Source organism: Montipora capricornis, chromosome 2, assembly GCF_036669925.1.
Source record: "Montipora capricornis isolate CH-2021 chromosome 2, ASM3666992v2, whole genome shotgun sequence".
NCBI classification, from domain to species: domain Eukaryota; kingdom Metazoa; phylum Cnidaria; class Anthozoa; order Scleractinia; family Acroporidae; genus Montipora; species Montipora capricornis.
The window spans coordinates 10,574,757-10,587,256 of record NC_090884.1 but is presented as its reverse complement, the minus strand read 5'-3'; the positions used below and the strand labels follow the sequence as shown (position 1 = coordinate 10,587,256).

General features: G+C 38.7%; 1 protein-coding gene across 1 annotated transcript in view; it reads left to right on the top strand.

Moving 5' to 3' along the window:
- LOC138038817 (alpha-2-macroglobulin-like) overlaps positions 1 to 12,500 on the top strand; it is a 105,633-nt gene that overhangs the window by 38,090 nt on the left and 55,043 nt on the right. The window contains exons 20-22 of the mRNA XM_068884877.1: positions 1,775 to 2,018; positions 10,076 to 10,307; positions 11,197 to 11,433. Of these exons, the coding sequence (XP_068740978.1) occupies positions 1,775 to 2,018; positions 10,076 to 10,307; positions 11,197 to 11,433 (713 nt within the window). The remainder of the gene's footprint in view (positions 1 to 1,774; positions 2,019 to 10,075; positions 10,308 to 11,196; positions 11,434 to 12,500) is intronic.

The following is a 12,500-nucleotide window of genomic DNA, read 5'->3' as shown; positions in this document are numbered from 1 at the left end:
ACAAAATTCATGCAATCAAGACAGGGAAGTGAGGACAAAAGAACAGAGTCATGGTTAAGTGCAAACCATAACTTTGTCAAGTATACAGTACAGGCAGGTAAAGCAATGACCTGTAACCATTGACTGGTGTTTTAAACCTGCTTCTCTGTTTGACAGGTGTAAAGAACAGGTCACTTTTCACAAACCTTAACTATTGCTAAACTTAGGCCGCATTAGGCCTATAACAATGATGTTTAATTAGGCCAAATGTTGACCAATTTGAAGGTTTTGGGTTGCTATAGTACAGGTAAAACAATGACCTGCAAAGGAAAAACTGTACAGCAGTGGCTCACTTGGTTGGGTTCCAGGTTGCCATGGGGAGGTCATGAGTTCAACTCTGGCTGGACCAACACTCAGGGTCTTAAAATAACTGAGGAGAAATTACTTTTCCTTGGTAATTACACCCACAAAGGTTGGACTGTCAAGTCTTCTCGGATAAGGACTATAAACGATGGGCCCCGTCTCACAACCTTTCCTGTTAAACAACAAAGCAGGACATTGAAGAACCCACACACTGTAAAGTGCAGGTGGGGAGACTCCAGGTGTTGTAATCTGTTAATTCCCCTTTCATACACATGCTTGGGTTGGGTGGGTGAGATCAAAATATGGATTGATGGCAGCTGCCAAAGGTGCCTTTACAAGCTGATGTCTGATCTCACCCTAGGGAAAGAATTGTAAAACTGCCATGAGACTTTGTGATATGTGTGGTATATTTAATCCATAACCATAACTGTCCTGCCCCAGAGTGGAGGACATGGTAGCTGCTAAACATGTCTTAAGATATCTTAGAGGCACAATAGACTATGAGCTGTGCTTTAAGAAGTACCACAGGGTGGGCAACCTACTGTTGCCCTTTCCACTTGTGAAGCCGAGTATATAGGTGTGGCGGCTCCAGCCCAGGAAAGTCTGTACTTAACTCGGTTACTAAATAACGTGGGAAGAGGATCATATAAAGTCAACAGGATCTATGGGGATAATCGAGGGGCAATAGATTTAAGCAAGAACCCAGTTAGTGACAAAGGTCTAAGCACATTGACATCAGGCATCACTTCTTGCGTGAGATACTTGTAAATGGTAAAATTGACATTGTATATTGCCCTACAGAGGAGATGGTGGCTGATATTTTCACAAAGCCAGCAACCAAGGTTAAACTGAACACGTTTAAAAAATTCCTGTTTGGATGGTAGCATATCCTGTTATAATCACACTTACTGTGCAATTAGCTTTAGATGATAAAAACAAGTGGTGGTGTTGCGTTATGTTTTTATACATTACGTCATTTTAAATTAGGTGCATTATGGGTGTTTTTTTTCTTGATCCCTCTTGCTCTTGATAATTGCAATAAAAACCACAGTGGAAGCAATGAGTTCAACAATTATTATTATTGTATCATCATTATTATTTTTTTATCTTCTGTTTATAGCCAACATAGCAAGTGTTCTTAAAGTGGGAAATTTTTGGGGCTAAAGCTATTATGAACTTTAAAGCCAAAATCACATCCTCTTCTCTGTTGCTTTGTCATGCAAAATGTAGGGTTTGCCTATTAAACCAGAAAAATGAAAAGCCAGTCCATCATTTATTAGCTGTCCAGCACACTACAGTGTTTCAACTTGATTGAGATGAAAAACTTTGAATGAATGACTCAATGAAAATGTTTACTGTGTTCCTTGAAAATGCATCCTTATTTTGTTTCATACAGTGTGTAGTCCATCTTTAGATTTCTTTTTTTCTATAGCCCCAGTTCCTGTTAGGCGAACGATGTTTTCTCGACGTCCTTTTGGATGGAGGGGTCGTTTTGGATGGATGGGTATATGGAGTGGTGGATTTTCAGCTTATAGGCTACGGAATCCTGTATCTTACAGGAGACTTACGCCTCAAGCAATGAAACGTAAATCATCAAAACAAAAAAGCAATCAGAAGCCTCTAAATGTGCGAAGGGAGTTTCCAGAGACATGGCTCTGGACAGAGGAAACAATAAAGTAAGTCTTGGTGTGGGTCTGTTGTTGTAATGCTAACTGCCACTAAATGCACAGGTCGCCCAAGCTCTACGATTCACACATGACGTATTTGAACGTCATATCAACATGACCGTTAATTTGGATAATAGCAAAATTGCGAGGGTTTGTATGGGGAAAATGTATCTGAATGAAAGGCAAAACGAAACGCGGTGTATTTTCAATGTACGAACGTGTTGATGTTTATAATTACCAGGTCATCGTGGAATTGCATTTGGAATTAAAATGTTTAGAAAGGTTGCCAATGTGTTGAAAAACGTTGGAAAATCGTTATGAAACATTAAACAAAATTGCCAGCGATTGATGGGAAACGTTGTTAATACATTATGAATCATTGCCGAACGTTGGAATGCATTGGAATGCATTCAAAATGCGTTGAAATGCATTCTAACACAAATAATTTCATTAAGCCCGGTTTTCCAAAAGAGGGTCACAAATTAGGAGTCAATTTTCAATAAAATTTTCTCACCTGAACTCCCTTCCAATTTGATACATTTTTTGTCATCCAGCAGCGTGGTTTTCATGATCACACAAAATTATCGGAACAAGTGAGCCGCAATGAGGGTTTGTGTAAAATCTGGAACTCGGAACTTGGAACCGGTTTTTCCCCTTACTGACCCTAGCCTCGGAAGTGCCTTTGTCAGTTCTCATTTACGTCACAGTTGCCAGCAAAAACAAAAGAAACCGTGAACGAAAAACCAAAATTAATTAACAAGTAAATAACAAGTAACTTCGAACGCTTGCCAACGACTCTTCGATTAACTATCAACATTCCATTGGATGAGAACCAGAACCCGAAGTGCGCAAAGATGCCAAGTCTAATACCATGTAGAAACGGGAAACAGAAGGTGAGCGAAACAAACATCATTTCATAGTGTTTTCCCTGATTAGTAACAAGTCATATTCTAGAAAAGGGTTTTTAGGCCTGGGGTTAGACAAATGGAAGGTTTAATTTTGGGTTACTTTCGGAAAGGTAAAACAATGACCTGCAAGTACGATTGACCCGTCAAACTGAAAGTGACTTTTGTTTTAGACCCGGCCCAATCTCGGTCTTAAATTTCTGGGACACCTGATGTCCCTTGTAGGGAAAAAAAAACTATTGACTTTTCTCATGAATGCCTAAAGTTATAGTGCAATCAACATTGAAAAGGGGGGAAGGGGTTGCATTTTGGGTTGGTGTCACCATCTTTTTGGCTGGAATTGTAGCTAGGCAACTAGACGTCATAATCAAGCATTACTTGATTACTCGAGGTGCAAATGCTTGGAACCAACAGTCAAATCAAATACGTGAGATAAGGGATCTTGCAACCTTTAAACGTGCGATATTCTAGGACACATTTTAAATGGCTAGGGCACATTTTTTTACATGGCTTGTTCGTATTATTACATAGTAAATTATGTTGGTTACTAATTATTACTATTGTTTAAATTTCTTTGACATTAAATAATATTTAGCGCTAAGTTATACCTAGTTTATTAGTCGTTTTAACATTTATATCTTGTAATTCTTGTAATTTTTTTGGCATTTATATTTTGTAATTCTTACACGGGCATGTCTGAAAACCAGCTTGATTGATCTTGTCTCTTTCAACTTTGCAGTAGTGAAATGGTTTCCGACATGTGTGACTAGGTCAAAAATGTTCACTTACTTAAATGCTCAGCTTGCATTACAAAACTTCGGTGACTAGCAAACGTGACAATCGTGTTTTAGAATTTCAGCGGTTATGAGCAAAAAGCGTAATGCGGGCTCTCTTCGTCGTCCTCTTTCGTTTGATGATCGATCATGATGCCACATGACAAATACAGTTCATCGTAGCCGCCGGGCTGGCTTTAAATGGCTTACCCTTATCCCTTTGAAGACATCGTTTTGACGTCAATAGACTTTACAGCAGCAACGAGAATGATGCCTTAAAAGGTGTAATAATAATGAGATTGTTTTGATCCGGAAAGCCATGCAATTTTGCAAAAATTTATGCAAATAATTATAGCTTTCAACACGAAGAAAACAGTTTTCGAAGTGACTTGTACTGAATATTCACTACTTTTAATTCCAAAAAACGCCAAAAACTGTAACTCAATCTTAACTCAAACTTATTATAACTCAATCTTAACTCAAACTTAACTCAAACTCAACTCAAACTCAACTCAGCTCGTAACTCGATGAATAGCTCCCCATGTTGATATGATGCTCAAATTATGTCATGTGCAAATCATAGAGCTTGGGCCACCTTTGCTATATAAATTATGCACTAATAACCTAATTTTCATAAGCAATCATGTTATTTAACACGGAGCAATTTCCTGTGGTTGTAAAAGTTAATATCCTGTAGCAATCTAATAGTGGGTTATTTTGTAGGTGAATTTGTTATTAATATCATCTTGCTGAGCTTAACCACCTTTAATCATGAACAAGTTTCCTTTTACTACAAGTGTCACAATAACTTGGCGCACCAGCTGTAAGGTGGGGTCTTCTGCTGAGGCGATCTCTACTTGTTTTGGCACTAACACAGATGGCATAGCTTCAATTGCAACACAAGTAGAAGGTTTCGCATGCCCATCTGACGGCCAGAGCTTCTCTTTCAAATCAGGAGTGGGGTTTTTCAACCTTACTGAGTTTGTGGCGTAATAGATGGGTCTTTAACTCCCATCTTCTTGCTCTTGCTCGAGTATTGCTCTGATTCCAACCAGTAAACCGTCAGTTGTAACACAAGTTAGGGCACTTTGTCTGTGGTAGGCCATCACTGGTGCATGAGTTAATCAGGTTTTGATGTCTCAAAGTGCTTTCTTTTCTCTGAGACCCCATTGCCACTTGGGGTCTTTGCAAGTCAAGTCCCACGATGGACTTGATATTGTCACAAAGTTTGGGATGAATTTTCCACAAACTGAACTGAACCTAGAAAATGTCTTACTTAAGATTGATTTTGAGGGGCAGGTGCTTCAACAATAACCTTCACTCGCTCATCAGAGAATTTCAACCCCTCTCCTGAAAAAAAACATTGCCTTTGCCTATGTAAGTCATACTTGAAACAATTTCATGCTTTTCATAGTTGAGGTTGATTCCATTCTCCTGCAACTTGCTCATGACTCTTTCCAAGTTTTCAAAAAGACATGTTCCTTGTCATCTGCACCAACTACTCGCAGGTCATCATGCAAGTTGTAGGCCCCCGGGCAGTCTACCTGCCACACAATTTACTGGAACTTTTCTGTCGCCATGTTTGTGCCAAAATGAGGGTGCTTGTATCTATACAAGCCAGCCATTGGGTGCAGCCTTGATTCTGGATGCAGGTAGATCTGATGGAAATTAGGTCCAGCTTGAAGAATATTTCAGCATAGGACACTTCTTGGAGTGTTTCCACAACTGTGGGAATGTGTGTCTCTCCACCTTCATTTACATAAGCATAAACATTCTTGTCACACTCCAATGGGCTAGCGTTACCCCTCATTATGAATTCAGATTCTTTCCGACATTAAATTACAATTACAACGTAGCTCCTGAATCTATAATTATAGTAATGTTCACTGGCTTATCTTCAATCAGCATGTCTACGGAGTTTTGTACATCTCTGTTCCTTGTGCCGTACATGTAGAAATCATCCATGTTTCCATAGTTCTTATCCATCGTTTCCTCTGTCACCTGACATACATTACGCTGGCCCCGTGGATTTCTTTCCTTCCTTTCATGTCTGGGTTTTCCACAGCTATTTCCGTGAAACTGGCTTGATTCACGGTTTGGTGTACGTTCCTTAATCTGTTTGGTCTTGCAACACACTTTAAAATGGCCGACCTTCCTGCATTTTTAAGGGCGGCGCCTCGCATGGGACTTTACGTCCCATTCGCGCCTTCCCTTTAGGGTGCGGTTTTTTTTTTTTTAAGTTTTAATTTTCTGTTTTCTATTTGTTATGCACTTTTGTTACATAAGTAAAATTTATCTGATATGCCCAATAAAGTCGTTAAAAAAAAAAAAATTTTCCACACTTATGGTCACGTGAATGATAACATTCTTTTGCAATGTGACCTGCTTTGTTGCATCGCCAACACTTTCCTTCTTGTTTTGAATCAGTGGTAATGTTGTTTACTTGCCCCCCTGGTGTAAGAATAAGAGCTTCCTTCTCATGGTACTGACTGACCATATTCATTAATTAATTAAATTAATTTATTTATTTATTAAGAGTCAGAGTTTCCTTCCAGTACAGTTTGTCTTTTAGCCACAAACGTCAGCAGGAATTGAGTGAAGAAACATATCTCAGACTCTGGGTCCAGCAAGGTGAAGTAAAAGAGCTCTCTTTTGGGTAGGGTCGGTAATCCCAGAAGCAGTAACATACATTTCGAATTCAGCTTGGTATAATGCACAGAGTTCGCTTCTTTCTGTCATCAAACAACAATATCTTTGTATTATACCTTAATTTATCCCTATTTAACTTATTGTAGTACAGTTTGGTCTTCTACTTATGTAACAAACTTAAATCGCAGTTTTCTTCTTCAAAAACGAGCTGTGCGAGCTATGACAAACTCTAATCACCGCGCACCTTCTGCACCTTTATTTGCACATTATTGATTATCCTTAAGATATTTTTAAAGTGAATTCCTTTTATACCGCAAAATTTAACTGAATATTTCTGTTAATATCTTTCTTATCTTGGAAAACTGTCTAAACCTAGGCTTGCTTGAAACCTATGCCATTGACTTCTGCACTGGCGTTGGCCCTTTATTTAAAAACTCTTTGTGTAATCAAGCTATTTTGATCAGCAGATCATGGTTACGTTTCACATTGTTATTTTGTGTATGCCTGTAAATTTCCTAATTGGTAAGCCGATAGATCTCGTTCCAATTTGAAAGTTTATTTATTTGAAAGGGTATTCCTCTAATAACTTCTTAAAGCAAGGAGGGAAAGTTCAATTCTGCCATCTGGCCATTGAACTGACATAGGTGGTTAGTAGTCGTGATCTCAAGAGGTCTGGCAGGCTTTTTGTTTTGTAGCTTCAAGTTGTACAAGTCATGTAGGTTTGGTTAAACCACTGGTATGAATGAATAGAGGATGTGCCTATGGCTTCCCTTTTGGCCCTCCAGTGGCTTATATCTTCATGTTTCATCTCGAAGACAAACTCACTTGTGATGGTGTAATGCCCACATGATATGTTGGTCATACTCTGGCCAGAATACCTAGCTCTTTAAATTGATGCAGTTGAAATTCTTACTATCCATAAGAACCTTCTCCCCATGTAGCCTTTCGTTTATGATGGAGTTTCTGGTTGGCAACAAGATCCTCTCTATTGGCATTGAAATAATAATTTATTACTCTTGGTACGTATACACAGATTGAAACACTAGAAAACTATTTAACGCTTGCTTACTGTTGCATTTCCAAAGCCGCATGGATAAATGCTACAAAGATTGCTTGCTCAGAACAATGATCCACTGTGCATATTCACTTTGTTGCCATAAATGGCAATCCATTCAGAATATGAGTAAAATATCTCCGTTTAGTTACCGGTATGTATTTTTTTCCTGGGTCGGAAAATAGAAAAGTTGTGTAATAAAATTATGTCTTTCCTGTCACTCCCCTGCCAAGTATTACCATTTTGCCTACAGCCTTATGATCCACATAATTATATTTGGTTGGTTTCAGGGGGTAGTAGAAATGCACAGATTTATCCGGTAGACACAGTAGAATATTTAATCGATCTGCAATGGTGTTGAAGTCATTGTAATGCGAATGGCGTTTTATTGGATCTTTAAACAAAATATACCCTCATGGAGCTCAAGAATGAAACGTCAATTGGATAAACAAGATAGGTGTTTAAAAATATGTATCTGGAATCTTAAAAGCAACGAGTAATGGGCTGCAACAACAATTGCATCTTTCGCCCGTCGAAACTAACTGTGGTGTTGTGTACAACGGAAATTGAAAATATATTTATTATTCTCTGGTACATGTAAGTTTTTTTTGGTTGGATATCGGTTTAACAAACTCAGGTTAGGAATCAAACGCTTTGAGTCAGGATCCGTGATCTCTGTTGTCTGACTATTTATATATATTTTTACTCAACTCTGCACAGTCTTCGTGCAGGTAAAAAACAACTGGCAATTTGACTGTCTAATAGTTGGAAGTCAAGAATTATTTGAAAAAAACCTTGCTGTCCATTTTTTGCTTCAATATTCAAGGAAAGGGTTCTTAAGTAAAGAGTTTGATCCTGAACACTGGTGGGAAATTTATTTAGTTGCGTATGGTTTTTGACACGGAGTGTCAGGGCTTTTTTATGTTGCAGTTAATTTTTCATTTCAGTTAATTTTTTTTCTAACTAGTTAATTTTTTTTAACTAGGTAATTTTTTTTTAAACTAGATAATTTTTTTTAACTAGGTTTTTTTTTAATCAACTGTCTAAAGAAGGGATTTTCCTTTTTTAGGGGTGTAGTTAAAAAACAGGGGCTTGGTTTTTTAGGGGGTATGAAAAAAGATTGATCAAACAATAACATTAATTTAAAAGGATTCCCTTTTGGGATCATGTGTATTTTGTGCTTCCCTCGACCGACATATTGGTCGACATATCGACCGATACTCGACCGACACTCGGCCGTTATGTCGACCGAGATGTGTCGGTCGACCTATCGACGGACATATCGGTAGCCTATCGGTCGATATGTTGACCGATACATCGGTCGACATATCGGTCGATATGTTGACCGATCCATCGGTCGAGTATCGGTCGATATGTCGACCGATAGCCTTCCGACGATACTTCACCGCTGCTTGCGTTTTGGTGACTGTAGCTTGCGTCGCAGACGTAATTTAACCAAGGTTAGAAACTTCTGCCAAGCAGCGCAGAGATCCCTGATCTACTCCCCGCTTCTCAGAGGCTTTTTTACATAAATCCGTTGTAGTCAATCGCACAAAAGCGAACCAAAAATCAATCAAACTCAATCGAGCCCAATGTTGATTTTCCACGTGATTTTTATTCATGATTATTTTTTACATTGTGGCTGAAAAGCCCCAATGGGAGAGCTTCAATAAATGTATGTATGTATGTATGTGTGTATGCAATCGAGCTGGAATTTTCGGTGAGTTTGATTAATTGAACTCCTGCGTTAGAATACGGAACTCACTTGAACCAATCGAACTCAATCGACGCGATTACTTCGATTTTGACTGGCAGAAAGACAAAAGACATCTAGTTTCAATTGAATCGGAAAGATATCCCTCTAGTATATATTTGAAGCAGTTTGACAACAAAAATCTTTAAATTAACCCGGAATTAAGCAAAATCTTTAAGTAAAATTTTGTGTGTCTGACAGTATTTCACTTGTGTGTCTTGCTTAACAACGACTGAATTTGCGGCACCTGATCCGAACTTAAAGCCTTCAGAAATTTTTGAGGTTGACCAAAAAAGGATGGAATGCTTATAGCTTGTATATCTTACACTGACAGTCTAAGCTTTTGACTTATATTAGAAGACAGTCGACCGATAAACCAAAGACAGTCGACCGATATTCCGCCGACAATAAATGGTCAACTCATCGGCCGAGTGTCGGTCGACATATCGACCAATACTCGACCGACATGTCGGTCGACATATCGACCAATACTCGACCGATACGACGGCCGACACATCTCGGTCAACATATCGGTCGAGTATCCGTCGATATGTCGACCGACATATCGGTCGAGTATCGGTCGATATGTCGGTCGAGGGGTGCACAAAATACACATGATCCCCCTTTTGTAGGTTCTGTTCCACTTCATTATTGATAACTAAGAAGTAAACATTTGCTGTATTCCTTCCTTTTCACAGTCATATTTCCAGCTGTTGCGTATAATAATTTGTAAAAATCTCTTCATTATGTTTTTTGCCCAAAAATATTGTATTTTTAGTATGTTTTTGTGTTTAAGACAATCATACAGTGACCATAAGAAGTTGTTTACAAAACTTACAGACATCTCAGTTCATGTGTTACAGTGGTGCTATCCATTACAAGAATAAAAGCCTGTGATATATAAGCCAGTGCTTGTTTTGTTTTGGCAACAGTGAGAAGACTGGAATGATGGTTCTGTCTGTCAAAGTCCCAGATAGAATCACAAGCTGGGTAGCAAGTGCCTTTGCCATGTCCAATTCCTCTGGACTTGGAATTTCAAAGCCAACTACTCTCAAAGTCTTCCAACCATTCTTTGTTTCTCTGACGCTGCCATACTCCGTAATTCGTGGTGAAGAGGTGTCCATAATAGCAACAGTGTTTAACTATGAAAGCAAGTGCCTCACAGTGAGTATCTATCATTGCAACAGAGCAATTTCAGCATTGTGTTAACATGACATGTTATAAAAGCATGAGAGTTTTCTTTCCTTCCTTTTTTCTTCTGAAATGTTTCTTGATAACTGAAGCTAATAGGCAAAAAATGATCCAAACCACTTTTGCTGTTTTCTGTAAAAGCAAGGGTTATAGACCTTATTCATAAAAAAAGGCACCTGTTTTTTTTATTATTTTGCTTATGTGCAAATTAGCCTACCAAGCATCGTTTCAGAGCAAGAATTTTTTTCAGTTCACTGTATGGAATCAAGACTTGGTACATTAATTTGCACTTGTACAAAAAAATTATAAATTGTCTGCCATTTATTAGTAAGGTATATACTTGATATACTTCTTAGAACCTTATTAAGAGGGAAATTCCACTTGCTGGTTTAAAATGGTGTGTCAGGCTGCCGCTGCCTGCAGTACTTAACCCTGTGCACTTTAGGTCGCTCTTTGTGTTTTGTCGCTGAGACAAGCTAATGCAGTAACATTGAATCAACGAACAACTGGCTTTCCAGTGCCTGCGCCAACTTTAAGTATATTATGAGACAAAATTCTTATGATGACTTTTAAGTGGAGAAGGGAGAAAAAAGGAAATAGCGTATTTACCTGAGTCCACCACTCTTATTGTGCTCAAAGATCCTTTCTCTACATATTCTTAAGGTGTAATTGCATAATACATTATGCAGTTTCTTATGTACATGTAACGATATGCCATTAATGATTCATGTCCATTTGACTTTTCTTGTTTTGCTAATAATTATTATTTTAGTGATTACAGTTGTTTTGCCACTTCTCTTCTTGAAATTAAATTTACCAACCTCTAGAAAGATCACTCTATATTTGTTGCATTTTGCTTCAGGTTCTACTGAGTCTGGAGTATTCCTTGGACTACGACGTCATGTCAAATTATTCCCAGGTAATTTGCGTGTGCAGCAAAGAAGCCAAGTCTGTGCACTTTAAGATTGTTCCTAAGAAGCTGGGCCAGTTGCCTCTTGCTGTTGCTGCTAAAGATATAGCTTCGTCCGCTTGTGGAAATACCAGTGAACAGATTCATCTTGGTGTGAGTGATGCTGTCATAAGGAACTTGCTGGTTGAGGTAAGTTTGTCATTTGGTCATAATATTATAACCTCTTTTGTCTGGTTTTTGTTTTAACTGCCTTTGACTACATCCTTGTTTTCTGCATTAGTAAGAATAGCAAGGGTGGGAGCTGGCTTGCATCTTTTACTAACAGCATTCACTTCATAGAACAAGCTGTTTGATAAAGAGGAAGCCGGAAAAATGGTGACGCGAGTGCAACCCAACAAAAAAGAGATTTCTATTAGAGTGGAATTTAACTGCTATCTTAAGTTTATTCCCATGTAATCCATATGAGTGTTAGCCCTAGAAATGCTATTTTTGGGTGCTTTTTAATGCTTCCTAGCAGGGCCAGGGTTTCTCCTCCATCTTTCTTGGGAAACAAATCCTTGAAAATAGGAGGTGCAGCTCTGTTCCCCTTCCAATATCTACCCTGGAAAGTTCAAAAGCAAACACATTGCTCCCAGGGTAGAAACACACATACGTAATTGACCACTCCCCATAGGGGCTTTTCAGGGCCAATGTAACACAGTGAATGTTCAATGACAGAACAGCAACAACAACTGTTAAGAATTCCGACTAGCTGGAGGCAAACCAGTTGGCTATTTACAAATGCAGCTGAGAAGTTGAACCAGGGACTACCAGGAACAAATTCAATTAGTGGTTAGAACTGATCTTGAACCCGAGATCTCTGGATCTCAAGGCAAGCACCTTTACCACTGAGACGCACCGCCTCCCTCAAGATATTAGGGACCTTTAGATTCTACAACGAGGACGAGAACAAGTACGAGTTTTGACTGCCCGTTTTTAGCGAAAATACTAAGGAAATTTATAACCCGTACGCTTAATCTTACTCTTTGTTAGCAATATAGGTTGCTCAGTTATTCTTATGGCTGGTAACTGAGCCTTTTTTCTCATCAAAAAAGCCTAAACTGCTACCATGTTGTTAACTTGTTTTGATTCGACAACATTTTCGCAAAACCTCATACTAAAATGACAGCGGCTTCACGTTTTTCCCGCCAAAATGACGCTGGTTTGCGCGCGCTCACTGTTGCCTTATGAGAAAACCTTGTACTCGTAGTCGTTCT